The following is a 25,629-nucleotide window of genomic DNA, read 5'->3' on the forward strand; positions in this document are numbered from 1 at the left end:
CTTACAGTTATTTCATTGTGATTTTTTTTATTGTGAGTGGTGGTATGTGTCACCTCAAAAGAAATTAGAACTGTATATACTGTACAATAAGATTGTACAGTATTCAGTATAAGAATTTTTTACCCTTAAAAAGGCTGGAAAACTTTTTTTGAACTTCGTTTATAAACTGTATCTGATAATGCACCTTCACAAATGCATGAACATAGTTTAAAAATGAACTGATGTACTGAAAATGTATTCATATTACCTTTCATCACTCCCATGTCCAGGGTCTTTCCCAGCTGCTCCAGGAGATCTGCTCTGGCAGCGTTCTTCTTGTGCTTTTTGCCATCATAATGTTGCTGAGCCATGCCAGGGTTGTTGAACCAGGCGTTGCATAGCTGGCAGTAGCGGTCTGAGTCACGGCGCTGTCGTGGGGAGGTCATAGGAGATGCTTCTGGGGAGGTCTTAACAGGACTGGGGGATGCCTCTGAAGGTAAAACAAGAATGATACAGATGTCTCTTGGTGATCTAGTGATAGTTTTGTAAACAAAACAAATCTGCTAAGACACTACTACTTTTTAAATAATCTCCTTTACAGCATTTTACGTAATCTGGGAACCCCTTGCCTTATACAAAGCAGAAAATTTACATATTTGACATGACCACAGTACGCGACTTGACAGAGATAGAGCCCAGCAAATTTATTGTTGCGTCAATTTTTTCAGCCAATATTAACAACTCGCTGATCTATCGGTAACGACGTTAAGAATGATTTATAGAGAAGAGAGAAACAACGCTCAGCCATGAGTGTTGATGCTGCATATCTTGTCCACCAGAGGGCACTTTGCAAACAAATATTTGAGTGCCACAAACAAAGTAACCAGATGACGTGAATAAAGTCAGACAAGACATAAACAAGTAAAAAAGTAACTACACTTGACTTAAGTGTTAGGGAAATTTGATTGTGCTTTTTTTTTTTAAGGCTAATAAATTGGCATTTCAGGGTTGGTATCAGTTTGAAAAATAATATATTGATCAGTCTCCACAGTATCCGCCTCCAGTAAAGCATAATCACACTCTGATTTAATATTATTTCTAGGATGCTTTATGATAGAGTGTCCAGGACATTTGTCTAGCAGCCCACCAGTTTTACCTACAGTCTTTACTTTCCATATTTGGCTCTTCACGCAGATAAGCTGCATAAAATTACTATAAATACTTTCTTACACTAAGTCTGTGAAGGTTCTCAGTCATCCAGGTCATCAGAGTCTAAGGCGCTTGGAAAGAAAAGCGTCTGGACTTCTTCAAGTTTCCTTGAAGACGTTTCACCTCTCATCCGAGAAGCTTCTTCAGTTCTAAGAGCCATTGGTGGAGAGTCCCAGATTTGAAGCCCTATGGGAGTGTCCGCAAGAGGGTCATGGACCCCCTATTGATCCTCTACCTAATCACACGGGCTAAAGTGTGAAAACAGGTGTGGGTTACAACTAGCCAAAGTTTCAGGTTACCCATTGTGAAACCTAGCCGCACCCTATCATGTGATTTACTGAGGTCATATGGCCCGGGATGTGAGTGGGCAGTAAGGCGTCTGGGAAGGATTTTAAACTCTCCACCAATTACTCTTTTGAACCGAAGAAGCTTTTCGGATGAGAGGTGAAATGTCTTCAAGGAAACTTAAAGAAAACCAGACGCTTTTCCTTTTCCTTTCCAAGCTCCTTAGACTTTCTTACACTAAGTTAACCTCAAATTTCAGAGAAAGAAGTATTGTTGCTCATTGTTAGAAAAAAAACTAACAATGAGCTTTAATTTCATATTTTGAAGAAACAAATACAAAGCAAAAGCAATCACAGTGACTTGAGTAAAAGATTGAAACACCAGGTCAACTTTTTTGTGTGTGTAACAGCTTTAAACGTTTGGAAAAAATAAATAAAAATGAGTGTAAAACTCAAACAACAAAACAAAATAAATACATAACCACATATCAAATTATCTTCTAACTGAGACTCATAAACGTAAGAAGCAGATCTGAACTATCTAACTAAGCTGTCAGTAATATGAAATCATTTCCAGTGGTTACGAAATGAAAAAGCTTGTGATTGTTCAGGGGAAAAGCACACTCTGACTTGCATGAATTCACTCTCTTACTTCAGGAGAATCTAAAACACTATGGGGGATTTTATGGTTTATTAAAATGGGACCATTATGTTAGGCTTAACTCTCAAACCATTGGTAGCTTGTGGGCTAACTACTAACCTGATCTGGCCTCACAGTCAAATTTTCATCTTTATTATTCATGCATTTTTGTCTCAGATGAAGAAGAGGCATGAAGAGGTACTACAGCTTAAACAGTACTCTAAGGTATTGCCATTCGACAATGGGTGCTAATTTGTACCCATGTGGTTTTGATTCAAGGACCACTTCTGATTCCTGGCAACATTTTTTAGTATAAAGTTAAAGAATGACTATTTTTTTGAAATATTATTATTTAATAAGTTGAAACAGGGAGGCATTTGTAAAATACTTGCTTGTTCTTACTGAACCCTTGAATCATCTTTCTCTCATATCTGCCTCAGACAAGCAGACAGCAAAGCAAAGACTGAACCTAAAACCTTCTTCCTGAATTTTGCCCAAATGCTTTTTATCAAGTCTAAGAGTTAAATCAATATGCTAACTTGTTTGTTTACTAGACCCCAAACAGACTGTCTCCTCAAACTGCAATTATTTAAACCAAGAAACACCTTTTAACTTCTTGGGTATATATTTACCTTTTTAACACTGGGTACACTGTACCTGTATGGATACAAACAGACTTTTGACATTAGTTGTCATGGACTGACATAACTGATAGCAAAACAAAACAACAAAATTTAAGGACACAAATAATAAGAACAAGGTGTTCTCTGTGTTTCTAAACCATAACTTGATTTTAATGTCTGACATGACTTTTAATGCTTTTGAAATCCAGCTAATTTACTTGGGTTCTGTATGATCATGACACTTCATGTCTTTTTGGCTTATGTCAAACAGTAAACACAATGTATAAGTCCTGAAAAGGTGCTGTGAACATAATGGTGATATAATAACCCAAAATGTCACATTTTTGCTAAGACAAATGTGAGAAACTATAAATGCTCAGGAAAAACACTGCCCAGGAAAAAAATACTTTAAAATGAGCTACATTAGCAACACTTTGCCAGCTTTTTTAAAGAAAAGATTTGTAGCTGGCAGACAGAGCACAATGGGACGGCTTTAATGAGCACTCATCAGCGGCAACGTAACTGTGGCTGTGCAAGTGTAGCCCTCTGAATAACAAGCTGTTATCTCCATTAGATGCCTAAAGAGGAAAACCTAAATTCTACTTGGCAAACGGAAGAGAAGCCAGCTCTTCTTGGGGCTGCCCACTTGTGCCTTCACGCATGGATGACGGCATTAACCCCCGAACGAGCAACGTGCTGCAACGAGCACTCCCCAACACGAAGAAGCCCTATCAGCTTAATCAGTTTTAACGCTCCACTGCACAGCTCACCCTAAGTCAACATTTAGTTTTGTCCCATTAGCTTCCATTACACCAGTCAACATTTCAAAATAGCAAAGTCCAGTGAAAAACATGGCGGGAGAGAGGATGTATGGAGCCTGAAGTGTCAGGACTCGCTGTCTGCTGAGCACAGCTGGCCCTCAGTGAGGCCGTTTGCATCACACTTTACATTCAGTGCTTGGCTCATTCGCCCCTCCACAGCAAAAGGATGTTATGTAGGATTTAAATGTTGGACTTTACGGTTATAGAATGACCCCCACTATAATAGGCCAATGTAAACTGTCAGACTCAATTTAATCCCTGCAGCTGCTTTTGCAAGCAGGTCAGAGGTCAGCAGCATAACAGCAACCCTGGAGCTGAGAGAAATGTAACGCCTTGCTCAAAGAGAGGGGATTGCATTTCTGCAACCCAAATATAAAGACTACTAGGAAATCTATAGGCAGACTAATGCAGCCTCGGATTAAAGCAGGAAAAAAAGCTCTAAATTTACGAAGAACTAAAAGCGTAATACTCAGATGCAACACTCCCCCAAAAGCACAGCTCCTGGTATCATAACATTCAGGCGATTTCCAGACACAGTGATGACAGAATGAAAGAAGTTAGAGCGAATGGGAACTCAAAAGAGGTTAAATGTTTACTGTTTGCTGAGATAAAGACGTGAGAGAACAGAAAGAAGGTTAATTATCCTCACAGTACACTTCTGCACTCCAGACTGTTCAAAGAAAGGCAGCATCTCAAATATTGTTTTAAAGTTAATACAGCATTTTTGGTAAACATGTTAATTATCACTACAATGCTGTCAACATCTCTCAAGTTGTTTTATCATTTAAATGGAGAACAAAATAAAAAGTCCATGAGAAGCAGTGCACACATATTTAATTGAACACCTGTATGTAGCTAATGACTCTGCAGAAAGCCTCAGGATCTGCTGACCCCACTCTATCACGACTTACCACTAACAGTTGAACATGGAAAATTTAGTAGTAAGGAAATTCAAAACTGGACTTTTGCACAGGTAGCATCTTATTATAATACCACTCCTGAGAGCGAGCCGTTCTTTCAAAAATGTTTGTAGAAGCAGTCTGCATTTTATACACCTGTGGCCATGGAGATGATTGCCACATCTGAATTAACATCTGATTTAGATGCAGGAGTGAATTTACAGTGCTTCAATCTGCCCACAGTTGCTGCTCATCTGCAAGCTGCTTTTCAACCCACCTCCTCCTTTCACACCTCCCAGCACTGGGCCGTACCACCAGATACAAATTATCGCAGATAGAAATGTCAGCCTTGTTTTGACTATAGTGGTCTTGACAGATTTCTGGTAAGTGGCTCTTAGATTTCTGTTGCACGTCAAACAGTGTTGATTATTCGATTAAATTTATCGCATGTGAAAAATTCCCAAAAGAGGAGAGACTCTGGAAAAATAATTTGCTGCAAATAGTCAGGAATTAGAGGGGCATGATTATATGGCCTAAGCAAAGAGTATTTATCATCATCAGTGCAGCCTCTCCATATAGTATCTTCCTCCAGCAAAGCATAATCACACTCTGATTTAATATTCTTTCTAGTAGGCTTTATGACAGAGTGTCCAGGCCATTTGTCTAGCAGCCCACCAGTTTTACCTAAAGTCTTTACTTTCCATATGTGGCTCCTGACTCATAACACACTGTGTTATTACAGGATGGGTCTTTGGCATCAAATAACCCAGCAGGCACATAAAGGACTGAAAGCCTTTCCTCCCATTTAGAGCATCATTAAATCCACACTGTCAAACACCCCTCTGTGCTTTGATTGAGGATTCAGTTCACTTCAGAAGGCAGGGGTCGTCACCATCACTAAGAGACAGATGGCTTCAGCTTGATGTGGCACCTGCTGTGTAAAGGACACTTTAAACTCAATGAAAAGGGCCCTGCTTCTCAATGTTACAGGTTTAAGTATCATCTGGATAAATATGGAAAGTTTTTTTCCGCAGAGATAAAATCGAGAGCTGAAACATTGCGCACAGAGAGCGCAGTAAAAACTACTATCTGGGAAAGTAGCCTATTTTTTGTAGAGACTTAATGATTTTGACAATGATGTCTGAAAAGAACATTTTTTTAAGAGACAACCGAGTGAATCATCTGAGCCTGATGGTCTTGCTGTATCAAGTCAAACAGACAGTACACATGCCACATTTCATACTAGCAGCCTCGTAGCTGTTTAGTCCAACGACACACACACACACACACACACACACACACACACACACACACACACACACACACACACACACACACACACGCAAACACACACGCACACACAGCAGCTGTTTATTGGCCTGATAGACCCTCTGCTGTCTGCAGATCCACAAGAGGGGATGCTACACAGTGGTAAACATGACTCTGGCCCAACATTTTTGAGACTTGTTGGCATTAAATTCAAAATGATATAGTTTTCTTAAAATGGTATGTTCTCTCAGTTTACGCATTCGATATGTTTTTTATGCTCTATTGTAAATGAAATGTGGGTTTGTGAGATTTGCAAGTCCCTGTGCTTTTTCTGTCCTAACTTTTTCAGATTTTGTAGTTTGTAGTTTGTAGGTTCAGATTGTTAAAACGAGCACGCAGGTTTACAGAAGCATTTTCAGTGTCAGCTGTTAACTTGTACAGTTTTTCTAATTGAAGTTTTATGCTAGAAAAACTGTACTTAAGAAGCTTGACAGTAAAGCAGGATGTGGCAGAGCTCTGCAGGGTCTAGTTTTGCAGGTTTACTCACCCTGCAAACACAGAATTTAGCTCTCAAATCCACTCTTCTCTGTGTCTGTGTTTCTCTCAATCCCAACCAATGACAGCAGATGGCCCCGCCCCTCCCTGAGCCTGTTCTGCAGGAGGTTTCTTCCTGTTAAAAGGGAGTTTTTCCTTCCCATGATCACAAAGTGCCTGCTCATAGGGAGTTGTTTGATTGTTCTTACAACCTGACAACATAAAGCACCTTGAGGTGACTGTTGTTGTGATTTGGTGCTATATAAATAAAACTGAATGGAGAATCGAACCGAACTGAATCAACCAGTTATTTAAAGACTCAAGACACGAGCCGTTGCCAAACTCAAATAGGCAGGTAAATAGGTTTTGGGAAAACAGTTATTAAGGGGCTGTGTACAACAGATAAGGACAGATAAAAGAGCAAGTGGGCTATCAGTCATGTAAACCTATAACACTGATACCAAGATGTTAGATAAACCCAAAGTACAGTTGGATTCAATGCTTGACAGATGCTTTTAATGTCAAACTCCTGATAACAATAGAGGCAAACTGCTGATCTCACCAAATTAATAGAATCAATCCTCTGGGCACCACGAATATGCACTCACCAGCCACTTTATTATGTGCGCATGTGTAACTGTTCATCAGTGCAAATATCAAATCAGCCAATCACCCGGCACTTGACCATGTCTACATTTAGCCATGTAGACATGGTTAAGTTGATCTGCTGGAATTCAAACGGAGCATCAGAATGTTCAAGAAAAGTAAGTGACTCTGAACGCAGCATGGTTGTTGTTGCCAGACTGGTCTGAGTATCTCAGAAAGTGCTGATCTGCTGGGATTTTCCTGTAAAACTATCTCTAAGTTTTACAGAGTATAGTCCGCGAAAATATCCAGTGAGCGGCAGTTCTCTGGATGGAAAATGCCTTGTTAATACCAACGGTAACAGGACAATGGCAAAAGTGCTTTGCGTTTATAGGACAGGAACAGTAACTCACATAACCACTTGTTATAACTAAGTTATGCAAAAGCATCTCTGAATCCACAAGCCATGCAACTTTAAAGTAGGTGGGCTACAGCAGCAGAAGACCATGGCAGTTTCAACTCCTTTCAGCTCAGAAAAAGGAAAATGAGACTATGCTCTCCTAAAAAATTGGATGACAGAAGACTGGAACATGCCTGGTGTGATGAGTTATGATTTCTGCTGCAACATTGTGATGGTAGGGTCAGATTTTGGTATAGAAGTGCAGCTGTTAGCACAAGCTTGCACAGAAATGCACAGAAAGACCTCAGCTCATCAGCTGGGATATACCTGTGTGAGGTTTGCATGTTTTCACGACTGCACAGGGTACGTGTGCAATCGTTCAGGTTCTCGCCTCATACTCTGATTTCCTCCTACAGTCCAGATTCTAGCCTGCTGTGGATGTGAGAGTGACTGTAGTGACCTCACACCATATACTCCAGCCCACTGCCACCCTCAATGAGATAAGCTTTTAAGAAAATGAATAGATAGAGTTGAGGTGTTGGATTAACCAGAGATCAAGGGAGAAAACTAGCCAAAAATCATATGAGCTCCTCTGGTGTTCATTTAGACAACAGTGAGAGTCGGTTCTCACTCCTAAGTTGTCACATGCGAAGGACCGATTGGACTTTAACCCCAGTTAAGCTCAAGCACCATTTTCAGTGTGCAGGGTAAATCCTGTGAAGTGGGTGTAAACAAAAAAAGCAAATCAAATGTAAAAAGTGATTCAAACAGTGAAAAAACAGCAGCTTAAAACCGAATGGAAAGCACAAAGCTCAAAATAAAACACCTGAGGAAAACAGACACCTCCATGCAGGCTTTTCTGTGGACACACTCATGAGTCATTTTTAGTCACATTATTCTAATTTAGTCACATTCAAGAGTCACACATTGTATCACCGTTCCTCTTCCCCACTGTTTTTCTTTCCCTCTTTCTTTCTCCCTTTTCTTTCCCCCAGTCATGTCTGTCCCGTGTGCAGCAAGTGAAAATAAAATAAAATAAACAATAAAAGCAAAGGTGAATCAAATAGACCAATACGGCAAGGGATGGTCCATTTGGTAAAGTAAATCCGTTGGACATCTTTCTTTGCCTTTGGACAATAATTCTGATGGCAAAAGAACCAAACGGGACAGGCGGGAAAAAAAGAGTCACACATTGTGCTCAGCCTGCATTATGAACAGCAGTTTGCTCTAAGCAGCCATTTTTGGACACTAATATAAATACAATTCATACATTATACATCGTAATTTGTTCGGGATTTTTTCAAACATGTAGGAAGAGCTGGGAGGTTTTGGTTTTTGAGGTTTTGACACCACAGTTAAGGCTTTTGCTGTTTGATGCTGGCTGTGTCAGCTTCCAGTTTCAAACTAATTTGGATTTATTTATGCAGCTCTTCTGCTGCTGTTTGTGTGAACACTTCTTTCATTACTGACCAGCTTAGTAAGAGAATACCAAGAATCCATTAAAAATAAAATGTACAGCACAGCAAGGCAATCCTTTCATCTGCTCAAAGTCGAAGAGAAACACACTTCCGTGTTTTCACTAATGCAACAATTTACTTTCAGCTGAAGCAGAGTGTCTCATTTTGCCCCCCATGGCATTTCTTATAAGCAGACAGAGAATCAGGGCAGTGTAGAAATCTTCTAACTCTTAAAACAGAGTCATAAATCTAAAGAGATTCCGCTTCTGTGAGAAGACGGGACCAAAGTGCTCCAAATCCATTCACTGACCCTTTCCTACAATGAGGATCCCTGCTGTGCTTTCCTTCACCCCTCCACCCTCTCGGAATATAAACCCTGCTGACATGTACCACTTATAAAATGTTTTCTCAGATTTTCCTTTTGTCTTCAAAGAGAAATCTCTGAATGGAAAGCAAACAACACATCTTCATACTTGAAGTTAATTATCACCCTCTGTGCACTGCGGACAATTTGTACTTTAAAATGCTTTAAAGTGGAGGGGAGGGGAGGGGGGGGGGGCACAAGTGTACTAAGCCTGCTGCATTTGAGACAATTCTGAGTAATAAACACAGAAGACTTGAGGGCAAAGCTGCAGTTTGTGCAATTCAAAGCTTGGTCCATGTGTTTGGAAAGGAGGCTTGGTTCCCATTGCACTTGGAATACAGGCGGAACCAAAGACATCCTTTAACTAAGGGGTGTCAAAAATAAGACCTGGGGGCCTGAATCAGCCCACTGTCCCACTCAAAGGCTTTGAATATGAAATGTAGTAGAGTGCATACATTTTGAGCTTTTAACTGTACTTTTATATGTTTTACAGATTTTCCACTTTGAAATACCTCCCGTATGGTCACTCATATAACACCAAAGTATTTAACAGATAAAACATAAAAATTAAATGGTAGAAAAATTACTTTTTTTACTATCTACTACAGAATTGTGTTATGTTTGTTTCTGAAGTGTGTTCACAGTTTTAAAAAAGATCATTTTCTGTGAATTAACCACGTTTTTTTATTCATGTAATTTTACATTTGCCATATACAAAAACGGAGACACTGTTGAAATTGCATTTTTTTTTAAAAATTAAGACATTTAAGACATCTTAAGGATTAAAGACCAGTGTGGGCTGTATGTGGGCCACAATGTAAAATGAGTGACATCCCTGCTTTAAATGCAACAAACAATAAACTGCAGTAAACTTTACTGCAGCCTAAAGCTGATGCTTAAATTAGCTATGAAAAATGCAAAATATTCTCTGGGCAAGATTATTTTTATAACTAAAGTAAAAGAATATGTGAATACAGCTGCTTAAGTTTTATCACATCGTCCTGCAGCTGCTGTGAAACATTTGAAGTCAGGCAAAGTAAAGCAGGAGGCCACAGAAGGTAACAGACCGGACAAATGATCCGACTCGGTGTTGCATTGCTATTTGGCTGTTTGAAGATACAGAAATCTTTCCTTTCTCCCACAGTCTGCGCTTTAAAGAGGGGCACTTTAAAATGTGTGCCGCATGAAATGAAACAGGCAATTACCATCAGTGCCACTTCTCTGACATTCTATGGACAGCAAACATAATTACAAGTGTAAATTGTTTAAAGCATATAGCGGATTTTCTATTCAGCTTTTCTGTATATATTTATATACATTAAACCCACAACAATTCTTCACTCCATCTCTACTCTAGACTGCAAACTTGCATGTGAGGATGATTGCTTGGGCCTATAAATATCTTCATCATATCTGTCATTTGATCTGTAATAAGATGCCACAGATATCTGACCTGATTAAAGCAAGGCTTGGGGTTATATGAGATTATATTCACATAGTTTAAAATCAGGATATTCTAGGAGTTTATCATCCTTGACTCTATAAGTCGTGACAGCAGTTTATATCTGGCAGGCATTACATCTGATATTGCACAGATATCAGCTATAGATAACACACAGATAACAGCGAATAAGCAGAATAGGGTAGAGCAAAGACATGGGGAAAAAATATGTGTGTGTTTGTTTGTGTCAGCATATAGAGCAAATTTAAACAACCACTGTAAGCCCTTTACATTTATTTACAGGTAACTTTTGTTTCATGGTGACTTCACATTACTGACATCACCGCTCTGTCTCTCGATGTCAGCACTATAAACCCAGTGTGCTGCTGAGTCCACCTCTGGTTTAGTTAGTTCAGCAGAATGAGAAAGGCTTCAGGATGGAAAATTAAGTTTTTGAGTAACCCTTGCAGGATGTTTTCTTTTTTTTATTGCCTTTGTTAAAGTTGCTGATGTTGTTCTATTTATTAAAGTTAATACATCTTGTAGGGCAGTCCAAACAGAATGACTAGGTCACATTTAAGAAGTATGCCTAGCAGATGGCGAGGTAACTAACCAGATTTACCAACGGGTTGCACCAGCACAAACTGGTTTAAAAACAATTACTTCTTGTAACTCTTCAACTTTTAGTGCCGGGTTCTTTCCAACATACTGTGATTCAGCAGCAGGAATTTCACAGCCCGTGCAATGGGTTCACCACAAAATTGCTGAAGTGCGGAGAGAAAGGAGGAATGGTGACGTTGACTTTGTACCCAATACCGAAAATAGCCAAGCCCTGGATGGACGTCGATTGATCAATGCATTTACATGAACAAACTCTAAAAACACACTTTTCTTTAACTAAGTTTTTATTACAGTCAAATTTAACCGTTAGAAATCCAGGACCATGGACAGCGCACAAGGGTTTTGCATTAGGCTTCATGCACTTTGACAGTAAGTGAGCTACAGACAATTACCAAAGCCTGTTTTGATTATAATGACTCTACCGTACACTGTACGCCCTATATTTATATGCTTTTCTGCACCTGTCCGGTTAGTTTACTGGGAGCTGAATATCATTGCTTAGTTTGCGACCTTGCTCAAAATTGCTCTGCTCTTGGTAGATTGGGTATGTTATATTCAAATGAACTGACAGCACATGTGTTAGAAAACAGCATTATTTCTGTAAATCACCCGCAAAACTAATCACACCTGTCAGCGCTGTCTGGGGATTTGCGCTCACACAATACTTTACCACAGTGACTTTCTAACATGCTCACAATAACACTACTGGCATTTATCAAGAGTTTTAATAAATTGCCATCTTGTCCCCAACTCCCACCCCTAAAAACCTAACAACACAGAAAAATAATCTGGGTTTTGGCACTAGATAAAAGGTCTGCATATGACGAAAGTTATAATAGTTAATTCATAAACGTTGTTGCTGAAATGGTTGTTTCAAACTCCATGCAAGAAAAAGATGTATGTATGAAAATACAATTTAGTTAATCAAATGTAATGAAAATCTTTTGTTCTAGTGCTGATTACAGTCATTCAGGACTTAATAATTATGACCACATAATACGGCTCTCTTCACGTGTTCCATTCTAATTGCTCCACTTTCATTTTGCTCTCAAAGCAGAGCTGCTGCAACACAATGAAAGTGAAATCCATCAAATGCAAATGTGTGAATGTCTAAAATGCTGCAAATGCTTAAAGTGTCCCATTAGATAGAAACAGCAGGGAACCACAAGGCAATATAAAAATACAGGAGCTTTAAATGTTGCTGTTATGATTCATGCAGGCTTGCTGTTGATTATATGTTAACAGACAAAGACATTTAAAGTCTTAAGATAATGTCCCCAGTTAAACGTAATGGAAGGGGAACAGCTATTTTACAATATGAACAATTTAACTCCAGATTTCTCTAAATCACTTCTCGGTAAATCAGTGCAGGAGCAAAACAGCCCCACATTAAGCTGCAGATGTTAAAGGAAATGCAGCTCATGCAAGCTATTGTGCTTACGACACAGACGATGGGAAACAAGCCAGAATTTGGAAATAGCGACTGAAGAAATACAAAAATAAACGTGGCTGTGATTATATAAAAGTACTAATGACAGATCAACGCTCGTTTAGCCTGCCTCCGCTCTAAAATAGAAAGCGTATTGCAATACATTGCAACACCAGCAGTTCATTCAACAGAAAATGTGTGCAGCTGAGCATGATCTATGTGGGTCAGTGGAAATATTCAAATTTAACACAACGGTGCCCAAGTAAAAGGGCAAGCAAGGGTTACTGGTTAGCTTATAGAAGCTTTGTGTAATTTTGTGCCTGCAGGTAAAGCATTAAAGATTAATTTCAACTGTCAGATGAAATTCTCGCATCTTCAAAAAGTTTGAAATTGAGAACAATCGCTTACGCAGGACTTTTCCGTGTGTGTGTGTCTGTGACTAGAGATTGATGACAGTGCATTTCTCGAATGTTCATCGTGGGTTTTGAATAGGCATTTTGGGCACAAGAAGATGATGTACAATATCTGTTCAAAGGCAAAAATAACATCAAGTAAAGTTTATGATGCTCTCCCATGATGCTATAAATTCTCATTAGTGTTATTGGAGGCTTTTTTTCACAGCATGTCCTGTGTGGACACCAAAGTCAGTGCTTGGAGAGCTAGAAGTTTTTGCAGCTGTATGCTGGCTGACAGTCGGCAGAACAACAACGCATCCCGAGAGGCAACTGGATCAACAGAGTCGGCTGATGTGACTTATGCAGAAATCAATAGCTGGGGCCTCTCGGCACCCTGGATTTATCTTTATGACATTATGTATTTGTGACAGATCTGAGAGGATTTAAATTACACTTCCACAGGATAAAATAACCTAAGCTAACATTTCTTTTATTTCAGCAGGACTGGAGTTTTTTGGGTAATGAAAACTCAACATTTTACTAATAGTTTCTTTTTCTTCTGATGGTTTGAACCCCTCTGTAATGAAACAGACACAAATAAAAAACAAATTCACTGTGCTTCAGGGTAATATATGAGTCTAATGTTAATGGAGCAGTTTCAATTTCATTTCTGTCATTTTCACACTAAAAGAAATGCAAGAGAAGCACTGAATAAGTGATTTTTTTCAGTGATACAAATGATTCCCCAAAGATGGATGTCAGCAACTTCAGTCAACAAAACTTAATGTGTCTGTCAGGTGGAGAAGAGGTTCCATGGTGTCCTGGTACTTTGTTGGATGTCAGTGCGATTGATAGCTGTGCCTCCCCCTCTTTTGGCTGAGACGATTCTGCCTCTGTTCTGAACCATTGGCCACAGATGGCCTCGTTAATGGCTATGTCTGTCACTGACATGTGGCAGAAAGAAAAGCAAAGGGTGCTGTCTGAACACTACATCAGAATTTCTCAGCAGTCACAATATCTCTAAAGTACAACTACAACCAAACAGTCATGAAGTCCTCTGAAACTAAAGTCAAGGTATCTCTTTATTTCTTTGGATGTTTGGGCTATTCAAGTCTAAACAGATATAATTATGCCATTTTGAACTGTCTGGGGTTTTTTTTTGCATGGTGGTTAGAAGTATTGCCTCAACAGCAAGAAGGTTCAAATCCACCATCTGGTCTGACTCTGGTCTGCATGCTGGGATAGGCTCCACCCTCCCAATGACCCTGAAGTGAATAAGAGTATGGATGGATGTTTCCAAATGTTTCCTGTTAAACCTGAATCATTCAAATTAAACCACCAAACTAAAATCATGTCTATCCCCAGTTTTTTACATCATTAATCAGCTGTCTGCAGTCAGTGTGTAATGTATATTAACAGCATAGTAGATGCTAGACATAGACATACATCTTCATCTCCACTGCATTACAACTGCTAATTTTGTTTTATTATACTGTTTAGTTAATGTTAGATGTAGGCTATTTAAGGTTAGAAAACATCACAGTCTGAGATAAAATACACAATTTTTCAACAAAAAGCCCTTTGCTTTACATGAACTTCTTAATACAACTGGTAGATATTTCCTTAAATAAACACGGCTGTTCTCTGTTTATCACTCATCACAGTAAATGAGAGATTAGAAGATAGACTGAGCTACCTGCTGGCGAGATATAAAGGAGTGAAAACAGCCAATAATGACCAACAAGATTAGATCCAAATCAGGATTAAATTTAAACCTTTAGGATCTGAACATTTAGGCACCATGCTATCGTGTAATGTTATCTGAAAAGTCTGTGCAGAACTTTGCTGAATGCTCTTTACCCAGCCCACAGAGTCATTCTGTGTTTGTCACTGGATTGTAGCTTTTAGTCCCATCTGTCTGCTCAACCTGTCCCCCACTAACCAGTCTTGCCAGTCTGCCCTTCAGTCACAGTGCCCTCTGGAACAGTTCAGCTAGTCTGCTCTGCCTTTGGACTTGCCTGACTTGTCTTGATAGGCTTTGTGCCTGAGGTCTTCTTCCCAGTTTTCCAGCCAGTAGCCTGTCCTAACTGTCCCCAGTTGTCTGATTTTCTTGGATTTTTGTGTCCTCATGCATTTTTAATCTTCTTCTGTTTTTTTTCCCTGGAAACTTTCCCTGGGACTTTTTTTGTTTTTATTTTCCTTTTTTGTTCAGCAACACTGTTTTTCTTCATCTGTGAGGCTTTGCTACCCCCTGTAAGTTTTCATTCAGACTTTTTGTTCTTTATTCAATCTGAGCTCTTAGTGCATTTGGGTTCACACTATTCTACTTTAATCAGTTTTACAATAGCAGGAGGGAAATAACGTCCTCTATAAATATACCAGACATTTCCAAACAAAACATTTATATTTTTGTAAATGGATTTTAACCAAAAGTCTAATTATTTATTTATTTCCATTCTTTTCATTTAAGTGTCTAAGAAGATGTCAGAAATAACATACTGCATACATGTTACATGTTACAACCCATCAAGCACCACACGTTAGGTAGATTTTCTATTTGGAAAGTTAAATCTATAAAGGCTGTAGACAGCAGAGTGGATGATGATGATGATGATGGTGAAGATCAAGACTTCTTGAGGCCTGATTTCATTAACATATTTAGAAATATGCTTCACATATTGGCTTCTTTATGGCTGAATTCAGCATTATATCATATTACCCCCAATGAAATATATATAAACAAATGTATAAGACACAAAAAGCTGACTTAACAGTTTGCCTAATAAAGAAATGAGCTTAACAAGTGGATTTTTTCAGTACCCTTGGGCGGTGAGTCAAAAAGTTCATTTCAGATACTGTTTCTTGCATTTCAGCACCATGGAGATGTGAACAGCAGTAAGGACGAGAGACAAAACACACTTCAGTGGTATTTACTGTAAACAGACAATACAATTAGATTGACTATATATGAACATAGGGAAATGCCATGTATGGACTCTGTGATCACAATCTGCATCCCAGCATCCTGAGAGGTGAAGTTCATGCCATCTTTGCTGAATTATTGCAGAACAAAAGAAAAGCACATCCTAAACAGATCATATTTCCAGAAATCTGATGTTAATGTAACTTGTTATTTTTAAGTTATGCTTAAAAAGGCTTAGAATGCTGAGAAAAGTGTAATACAAATGACTTATGTGAGACAGAATGAAAAGTTATTCTTTAGCAGTATAACTGTGAACTTGACAGGAAAACTGCACTGAGAATTTACAAAAACTCTGTTTGGCATCAAGCTTTTTTTCAGTGACTGCCTCAGATCCTTAATATTTGAACCAGCTAAGCATGAGCAGCAAGAGATCAATTTAGATCCCGAGAATAAAAAAGCACAGAGACCACATGTGGAAACTGGGCTGTCAATGCACCAGAGGGAAGTGCCACTATGCAGCAGCATTTGGTGATCACTACCACAGTTTCGAGAGCTTTAATATTTCGACCTCACTTAAATCATAATCTGTCCTGCTATTTTTTCAGTTCACAAACACAATACAAAGAAAACGCAACTTGCCGTTGGCCTGAAGTAAAACAGAGGACCTTTCCATTACTTTCAAGTGTAAATGCTGTTCTAGAACTGCTGTGGTGAAAGAAATTATTCTATTCAGGTTTTTCAGCCAGAAGGTTAAGTCAAACATAAACTCAAAGACAAGAGGTTTCTGTGCCAATCTACGGATTCAATCCTCCCACTTTGGAAGGGGAAAAAGGCTGCAGTGCCTGAGGCAGCACTAATGCTGGATAAACTCAGGATGGTCCAACAATGTGAGGCTTCAGATAATACCACTATAAAAATTTACTGCCTTATCAGCCAGCTGAACGCATCCAACAAATTAAAAGAAATGTAGCAGTGAGAGCACAAAGTAAAACACAAAGCTCTGCAGTGCATATCAATGACCTGGTCAACTGGAGCACCAACAAACCACAGGAAACAAACAAAGCTCAGTTACCCACATCCACGCTGCTCACTGTGGACTCAGGTGTTGGGCTTTAAAATGATCTAAAATTATGTTTGCCGTATTTCCTCTGTGACCTTTGCTCATTATTTTCGCAACTGCTAATATGTACGTGATTTCAAGGTAAGTAGCTCTCAGCAAATTACAACGGCAGCAGACTTTGATCACCCTGAGGTAAAGAGCAGCTGGTGATTAACTCTAAATAACACGCACACAGACTCATGAAATAAGGAAACATGCAAACACACCAACTCGTGACCTGCTGTTGGCACGTAATTAGACCCTGAATTATACCAGGTAAAATACATTTTATCACGATTATCAGATATAAGTATGACATCTTTCCATCAGCTGATACAAGATCAGACCGTGATCCAATCCCATGGTGCATCCATTCATTCTCTTCCACTTATCCAATTCAGCGGGGTGGTTGGAGCCTATCTAAGCTGTCTTAGGGTGAGAGGCAGGGCGCACCCTGGACGGGTTGCCAGTCTGTCGCAGGGCAAACACATAGACACAGACAACCATTCGCTTCACACATTCACACCTATGGGCAATTTGGAATCATCAATTTACCCAAACCTACTAACTGCCTAACTAACTAAATGTCTTTGGACTGTGGGACCTGGAGAGAACCCACGGAAAGAACATGCAAACTCCACACAGAAAGGCTGATCTGATGGTGGAATTGAAGGCAGGACCTTATTGCTGTCAGGCAACAGTACTAACCACAGACCATCATGCGTACCTTTTGTACCCTTTTCAGGTGGTACTCAACTGTATCTTTGTTGCTCTTGCTGAGGGGCAGATAACCACAGGACAAATCGTGTGTAAAATGTCCACATAAAAAGTTCCATATTTTGTGATAATGTAATAATTTGAAACAAAGATTTAACAGATACATATTCAGAGCAATGACAGCAAGACTGGATAAGCAGTTAAAACATTGATGTATGGATGTTGAAAGCAATTTTATTAAAATATAACACAAATAAATTTTTGGAATCTAATGTGGCTCATATGTGTGTGTGTATGTATGTATAGTATATGTAAGTAAATACTGCTCCTGATTTCCCCTTCTTGAGTTTTTTGGGAATGAGAATCAACACCTGCAAATGTGAGGCCATGGCCATCAGCCGGAAAAGGGTGGAGTGCCCACTCTGGGTCAGGAACGAGTTCCTGACCCAAGTGGAGGAGTTTAAGTACCTTGGGGTCATGTTCACAAGTGATGGGAGAAGGGAGCGGGAGATCGACAGATGGATTAGTGCAGCGGGCGCAGTGATGCGGACGCCGTACCGGTCTGTTGTGGTGAAGAGAGAGCTGAGTGTAAAAGCGAAGCTCTCAATTTACCGGTCGATCTACGTCCCTACCCTCACCTATGGCCACGAGCTGTGGGTAGTGACCGAAAGAACGAGATTGCGAATACAAGCGGCGGAAATGGGCTTCCTCCGAAGGGTGGCTGGCCTCTCCCTTAGAGATAGGGTGAGAAGTTCGGCCATTTGGGAGGGGCTCAGAGTAGAGCAGCTGCTCCTCCACATTGAAAGGAGTCAGTTGAGGTGGTTCTGGCATCTGACAAGGATGCCTCGTAGGCACCTCCTCGGTGAGGTGTTCCGGGCATGTCCCACAGGGAGGAGGCCCCAGGGCAGACCCAGGACACGCTGGAGAGATTATATCTCTCGGCTGGCCTGGGAACGCCATGGTGTCCCCACGGAAAAGCTGGAGGAGGTGGCTGGGGAGAGGGAGGTCTGGGCTTCTCTGCTTGGGCTGCTGCCCCCGCGACCCGGCCCCAGATAAGCGGAAGACAATAGATGGATGGATGGAGTTTTTTGCATATTAGTCATATTTAAATGCTTCAGATTATCAAACAAATTTTAAGATGAGACAAAGATAACCTGAGTAAATACAAAGTACAATGATGTTTTTAATTGATGAATTCATTTATTAAGGGAAAAAGATATTCAAACCTAATATCTCGTCATAACATCCTTAGCATTTGATGATCTAAAATATTTAACTGTGACAAATATGCAAAAAAGTAAGAAAACAGGAATCAAGTGTTCTAAACAAAGACCATTTTCTTTAATTCTGAGTTGCTTCCATGACATAACACAGTTTCATAAGTCTTATGATTTATTTGTTATGAAGTCTCTGTAGATAAAGTATTGTGTACTTCAAAACTCAGCACAAAGGTAGGCAGAAAAACAACATAAAATGATATATATATAATTATAATTATATAAATATAATTATAATTTGTTCCTCATCTCCCTGAGTATGCTACAGGTCTAGCCAGGGGTAGGGAACTCCAGGCCTCGAGAGCCAGTGTCCCGCAGGTTTTAGATCTCACCCTGGGTCAACACACCTGAATCAAATGATTATTTCATTACCAGGCCTCTGGAGAACTTCAAGACATGTTGAGGAGCTAATTTAGCCATTTAAATCAGCTGTGTTGGATCAAGGACACATCTAAAACCTTCAGGACACCGGCTCTCGAGGCCTGGATTTCCCTACCCCTGGTCTAGCCTATGGGCTCCCGCAGTATATACTGACCATACAGCACCCCTTTTTTATTTGTGACATTTTGGATCACTGATCTAAGAGTCTGTCCTATTGCATTGCTCCTAAGCTCAGATACAGTAGGTATGGAAATATAGGGAGAACAGAAAACCCGATCTGTCACATATTTAATTTCACATATACATCTACGAGACTGCCAACACATATCTTGATGGTAGCCTTAAGTACTATAACTTGTCTCTCATTCCTTAATTATTTTCTTCTCAATTATAAATCCCCTTTGAACACATGTAGCTCTTCCATCATTGATACCCATGATGAATTTTTAACAGGGGATATACCTTTGGTTGTGATGGCAGGCTGCTCTCCCAGTAGTAGTTTTAGCCTCTTTGCGTGGATTTTACCCTGGTAGTGTGACTGTGCCACAACCGCTGAGGTGAAGGACATGTTACACAGTGTGCAGCATTTATTCTTGTCCACATCGCCGTCGTCACTGCCCTAGAAAAGAAAAATGCATGATTGAGAACCACATTTATTTATTTTTGAGAGCTTTAAAAATAGGGTTCAAACATGTAATATGCATAACAAAGGAAGAACAGCATATCATTTTAGCACTTTAACACTGAATGGCTTTACTTTGGCTGACTCAACTTAGAAGATAATTCTAACATTTCCTGTCTGAAGGATAGGATCCTGGCAGAATGCAAATAGAGTCAACTCTATCCAATACAGGACCCAAAAAGCAGACAACTGAAGCCTGATAGATTAAGTGAAAAAAAAAAAAAAGCAAACCTAAAGAAGAAGCAGTAAACAAAAGGTCAAAAAAAGTACAAATAACAACCAATTCTAAGAACCATAAAGACCAGATCAAGCAACTAGTAACAGAAGATTTCAGTTCGGTTGGGCGTCTGAGAAACTAAGAGATTGGGTGTAGGGCTGGGCCACATTATACCGTTCACAGTAATACCGGCACAATGTTAGGCAACGATAAGAAAATGAAATATCGCGATAGAAGATGGGTAAAACGCGCATGTGTAGTGCCTTTGTTTTCATACGCACATGGCCAAAAAAAGCATGGCGGCAACGGAGAATGAGAAGGGAGAAAGCGGATCGTTGAGTGAAGCGAATGAACCAGAATTAGTTTGTAAAAATTTTGCCACTTCAGTGATGTGGAACTGGTTTGGTGTTTGTCCGTCAGATACAAAACAAAGCAGTTTTTTGTAGAACATGCAAGCGGGCCGTCGTTATTGCCGTATTTGTGGGACTAAGGCGCTCGTAAATCTGGGAGTAATCTGGGTCCTAAACTCCGTCTCTTCAGGTCCCAAAGTCAAACAAACCCTGCAGGATCACTGAGAGTTAAAATGTCTAAATTCTTTCATCTTTAATAAAACGATCAGCATTGCTGCTTTACCGGGTGTAACTATGAAGTTTAACATCCAGGCACCCATGAAAACAGAATTTATTACACTTAACGGAGTTAGAAGCTAGCGGAAGTTAGCTCGCTAGTTTCACTAGTTACCTGAGCATGATATAGCATGTTCTGACTGAGAGATTTCTGAAAAATTCAAACGTACAGCTCTGCTATCACTTCCAACATAAATGAAGACAGGAAACTAAACAGCAGTGACGTTTGTAAGGTTACTGAAGTTGGGCTAGCTGGTTTATAATGATGTGCTACGTGATCGCTAGCGACACAGCTATGTTAGCATAACATAAACGGTGAATCTGGAGGAATCAACGCTAACATTTTTCCACTCCATAAAAGTTAACGTGAAGGTTCCTGATGGTTAGAGACAAATGCAATTGCATGGCAGGATGCTGTAAACGGACCAAACTTCAGTCAGGAGAACAACTGAGACAATCCATCCACAATACGAGGTTAGTCATTAATATACTGCAACAACACGGGAATAGAGCAGCTGTGATAGAATACAGCATTAATGAATCAATGGTACAGAAGTGGAAGAAGCAAGAAGTATGAGTTGAATAAAGTTTCATTTATCTGACTGCTTTGTTTAGCTTAATGTGCCTCATAATCCCATGCACCTTATGGTCTGAAAAATACGTATTTGACTTTTTTATTTGGCACACTGCAGTTTAATGTTGCAAAGCACCTCTTTTTAACTTCAGTGGATATTATACATGGTTATGCTCAGGATATGTCAGCCCATTTCTACTGGAAATGCCTTTTGGTTAAACTTTCAGCAAGGAATTTGCATTTGCACAGTTAAATTTTTATATAGCTTTAATACACATAAACAGCTGCTTGTTTAAGTGAAAATACATGAATGGGTTTTTTTTGCGCTAGTACAGTTGTGGAGTTGTATTTTGTCTCGCGTCAATTATATCGTTAGTTATATGCACACTCCATCTTTACAAACTGCACCAAAAACCCATTATTATCAAAAAATGTAAATGGCCTGCATTTGTATAGCGCTTTTCTAGTCCATAGGACCCCAAAGCGCTTTACACTACATTCAGTCATTCACCCATTCACACACACATTCACACACTGGCGATGGCAAGCTACGTTGTAGCCACAGCTGCCCTGGGGCGCACTGACAGAGGCGAGGCTGCCGGACACAGGCGCCACCGGGCCCTCTGACCACCACTAGTAGGCAAACATGGGGTTAGTATCTTGCCCAAGGATATTTGACATGCAGCCCGGAGGCAGCCTGGGATCGAACCACCGACCTTCTGATTAGTGGCTGACCTGCTCTGCCACCTGAGCTACAGCCACCCATATGTAGAACGATCCTAGCAGTATTGTTCACCAAGGTTGTGCTACTTTTTTTTTTTTACAGAGAAATGAGGAAGAAGAAGAAGATAGTGTGTTGCCAGTCAGGCCAGGTCACCGAAAGGCTGATATTCATACAGGAGGAAGAGGAGAGAAGAGGGTGAACTTCATGACATCTCTCAAATGTCTGCTCCGGTGCATGGTGCACTCTACCAGACGCAATGCGTGAACAATGAATCTGAGTGTGTGTGTGTGTCTTTTCAGTTCAACTGTCTCAGTCTGAGATGAAGCGAGATAATGAGCTCACTCACCTTCATGATAAATTTACTTCCAAGAGTTCAGTCAGGTAGAGAAGAAAAGCGTTTGGATTGCGACTGGTGGTTCAGGTTTTAGTCTGGAGCATATATGGTAATATTTAAACTAAAATCTGAATTTCAGGGAATGTGAAAGGAATATCTAATAACAGAAAATAATACAATATCAGCAACCCTCTCATTCTTCAGGGTAAATTTATTGCTAAAATTAACCAGTCACCAATTTTTGAGTTTGCCACATTCAATACAATAAGTGTCTTGTTAAAAAAATACTTCAAGTCCCATTGTTTTCTGGTGAAAGATACAGAGAGACCATTATATTCAGCCAGCCGTTGGTGTCCAAAATGCAAATAAAGAGCATGATGCTTCGCAAATGCAAGGTAGTGTAAAACTGCTGACAGCACACAGCTAACCTCGCTCATGGAGACATATTAAAGTATACAGTACGAAACTGCACACATCCATTTTTCCATTTTCTTCCATTTATTCAATTTAGCATCCCAGGAAGTGTTGGTGTCTATTGTGACATTGTAAGGTTACTGTGGTCCTATGTAAGGTCCTATTGTGACATTCCATACTGTTCTCACCCTGTGGCGGGTGAGAACAGTATGAAATTATTATACATTTTCTAATTTATATCTTGAAACCATCTCATGTACAAATACAAAATGTGTAGTCTTTCTTGGAAAGTATAAGGCCTCAATCCCTATTAATGCTATCAAACAATGAGTGCTCTGCTACCAGTTGAGGGAAAATGCATAACAGACACACCAATCTACAGTGTACATTTCACACGTTGCCTCTCCAAAGCATGACATGTACACACATGCAGAAGTTGCAGTAATCTGCAGTAACAGCAGAGGAAGATATTTTATTTCAAGAAAATGTGAAGCATTTAAACAGAAATTATTAACATTTTACATGTAAATAAAAATAATGTCTAGCTTTATAATTTCTGGCAATTACCAACTACCAACTTGTTCTCTTGCAGTAGTATAATGGTGTGTGCATTTCACGCTTTGGAGAGGCAGTGTGAAATGAACATGGTGGAGCGACATGTCTGTTACACTCTTTGCTGTGATATCGGGTTGTAATATCGACTACTGAATTAAAAGACTGTATACAAATGAATCTGAATGTCTTTGGCGATGCCATAACAATGAAAAACAGATTTTGTGTTTACTGTTACTTCTGTATTTAGTTAAAGAGCTCTGCAAACCTGAAAAAAATGGCAGATGCACTTAGCTTAGAATTAACGTTAGTTATATTCAAGTAAAATAAAATCAATGCCTTACCTCATTTGATATGTTAGAGTGGTCTATTCTGCTATTGGCATACTTTTTTATTTTCTTTTAAAAAATAATTTGGATAATAGGCAACCTCATTCCCAATGCAAAGTTATAATATAAGGCATGTACACAAACTTTGTACTCATTAAGAATGTTGGATATGAGTCGGGATACAACAGATGCCATTTGTTCTGTCTTTGCTTTAGAGCCGTTAAACAGTATTTCCTTGTTACTCTCAAAGGAACCAGTAGGCTATTTCAGCAGTATTCAATTACCTTCAGCACCACTCAATCAATTTCAATCAGCCAGCCGAAGGACTCTTGTATTCACTGCATTAGCCGGTTGTATACAGAGAAATGTCTTTTCTGTCTAGACGAAGGCACGGTGCATAAATGGAATGGGCTGTAATCATTAACAGACGGTAGGCAGAAAAAGTTTTTTACATTTGTCAATAACTGCACCTTTCACTTCAACTATTCAACAGTATTGGAATACATTATTGAATTTAGTTTTTGAAAAAATAAATAAATGTAAGGTATGTTCAGACGAGGCTTTCTATGCAAATATTGTATGTACACTGGATTGTGTATTTAATTTCACAACTCTTTATTCTTTTCATGGGAAGAATTCTAACTTTAACTTTGTGTACTCAAACGTTTCCAGTTAAAAGTTATAATGAGTTGCTAGGTTCATTCAGAAATTTAAATATGAGCACGACACTGGACAGGTAAAGAGTGACTGAACCAACTCAAAATCAGAAATCTGAAGATTATTTTTCAGCCTGTAATCAAGCTACTCTTTATTTTGTCTTTGCTTGTTAAAACTCCTGAAAGTACATTTCCGTCGCATTTCAAGTGGACAATGTGAGATGTTTAGTTAAATATTTAAAAATGATGCTGGGTCATTCCATGAAAAGTTAGTGAGTCCATCTGACCTCGTCAAACTTTCCTGATTTTATTTATACAACTTTAGTACATTTAAGGTTGTGTAAAATTTTACTGTCATACTATGATTTCTGAGTTTATGGCCCCTCAATTGCACAGAGTTGGGTTGAAATCTGTCACTATTCATTGTGTGTGTTTTATTTATTTCTTCTTAATAGCAATTTTGCCCCAATTTAGCCCCTCATGGCCTAAATTCAATAGCTAGCCACATGACATGTTCAGGGCAATCTGAAAATCTGTAGCGAAGTAAGTTTTCCTATCCAGTCAGAGTATTATAGTCTAGAGCCAAAATCTTTTTTTTAATTGACTGAAATAAAGTTTCTAATATTATTTTATTATTACCTTAATGTAGCACAAGGTTTAGTTTACCTGTTCTTCTAGGAGCTACTTTTGCTTTCTTACTTTGAGTACATTTCACAGCTGTTTTTTTTTTCACTTTTACTTGAGCAAAGAAGTTTAATAAACTTTCCCTGCAGTATTTTCTAACAGTAGTATACGTACTACTTCAGTACAGAACATCTGTACGATTGCCACCCCTGCCCGAATGCTCCAAACAAAAACAAAATATTTTATTCACAATAGAACACAGAAAACACATCCAGTGTTTACACTGACAAAATGTAAATTTTTTACAAAAATATTAACTCATTGGATTTGATGGCAGCAGAATGCCTAAAAAAAAATTGGGACAGGGCCGTGTTTACAACTGTGTAGCATCCTGTGTTCTTTTAATAGTACATAAATATTTGGGAACTGATGAGGCCAGCTGCTCAACTTTTCGGAAATGAATGTCATCCCATTCTTGTTATAAGACATCACAGGGCTGATAACCATTCACATTGGCAGTACTTTAGAACTACCAATTAAGCTAAACCAA

General features: G+C 39.3%; 1 protein-coding gene across 1 annotated transcript in view; it reads right to left on the minus strand.

Annotated features, from left to right (window-relative positions):
* zmat4a (zinc finger, matrin-type 4a) overlaps positions 1 to 25,629 on the minus strand; it is a gene marked incomplete at its 5' end in the record, with an annotated part of 152,025 nt that overhangs the window by 45,493 nt on the left and 80,903 nt on the right. The window contains 2 exon segments of the mRNA XM_080894520.1: positions 248 to 469; positions 19,810 to 19,966. Of these exon segments, the coding sequence (XP_080750646.1) occupies positions 248 to 469; positions 19,810 to 19,966 (379 nt within the window).

The sequence above is a fragment of the Rhamphochromis sp. 'chilingali' genome (genome assembly GCF_963969265.1).
Source record: "Rhamphochromis sp. 'chilingali' genome assembly, chromosome: 10".
Taxonomy (NCBI): Eukaryota; Metazoa; Chordata; class Actinopteri; order Cichliformes; family Cichlidae; genus Rhamphochromis; species Rhamphochromis sp. 'chilingali'.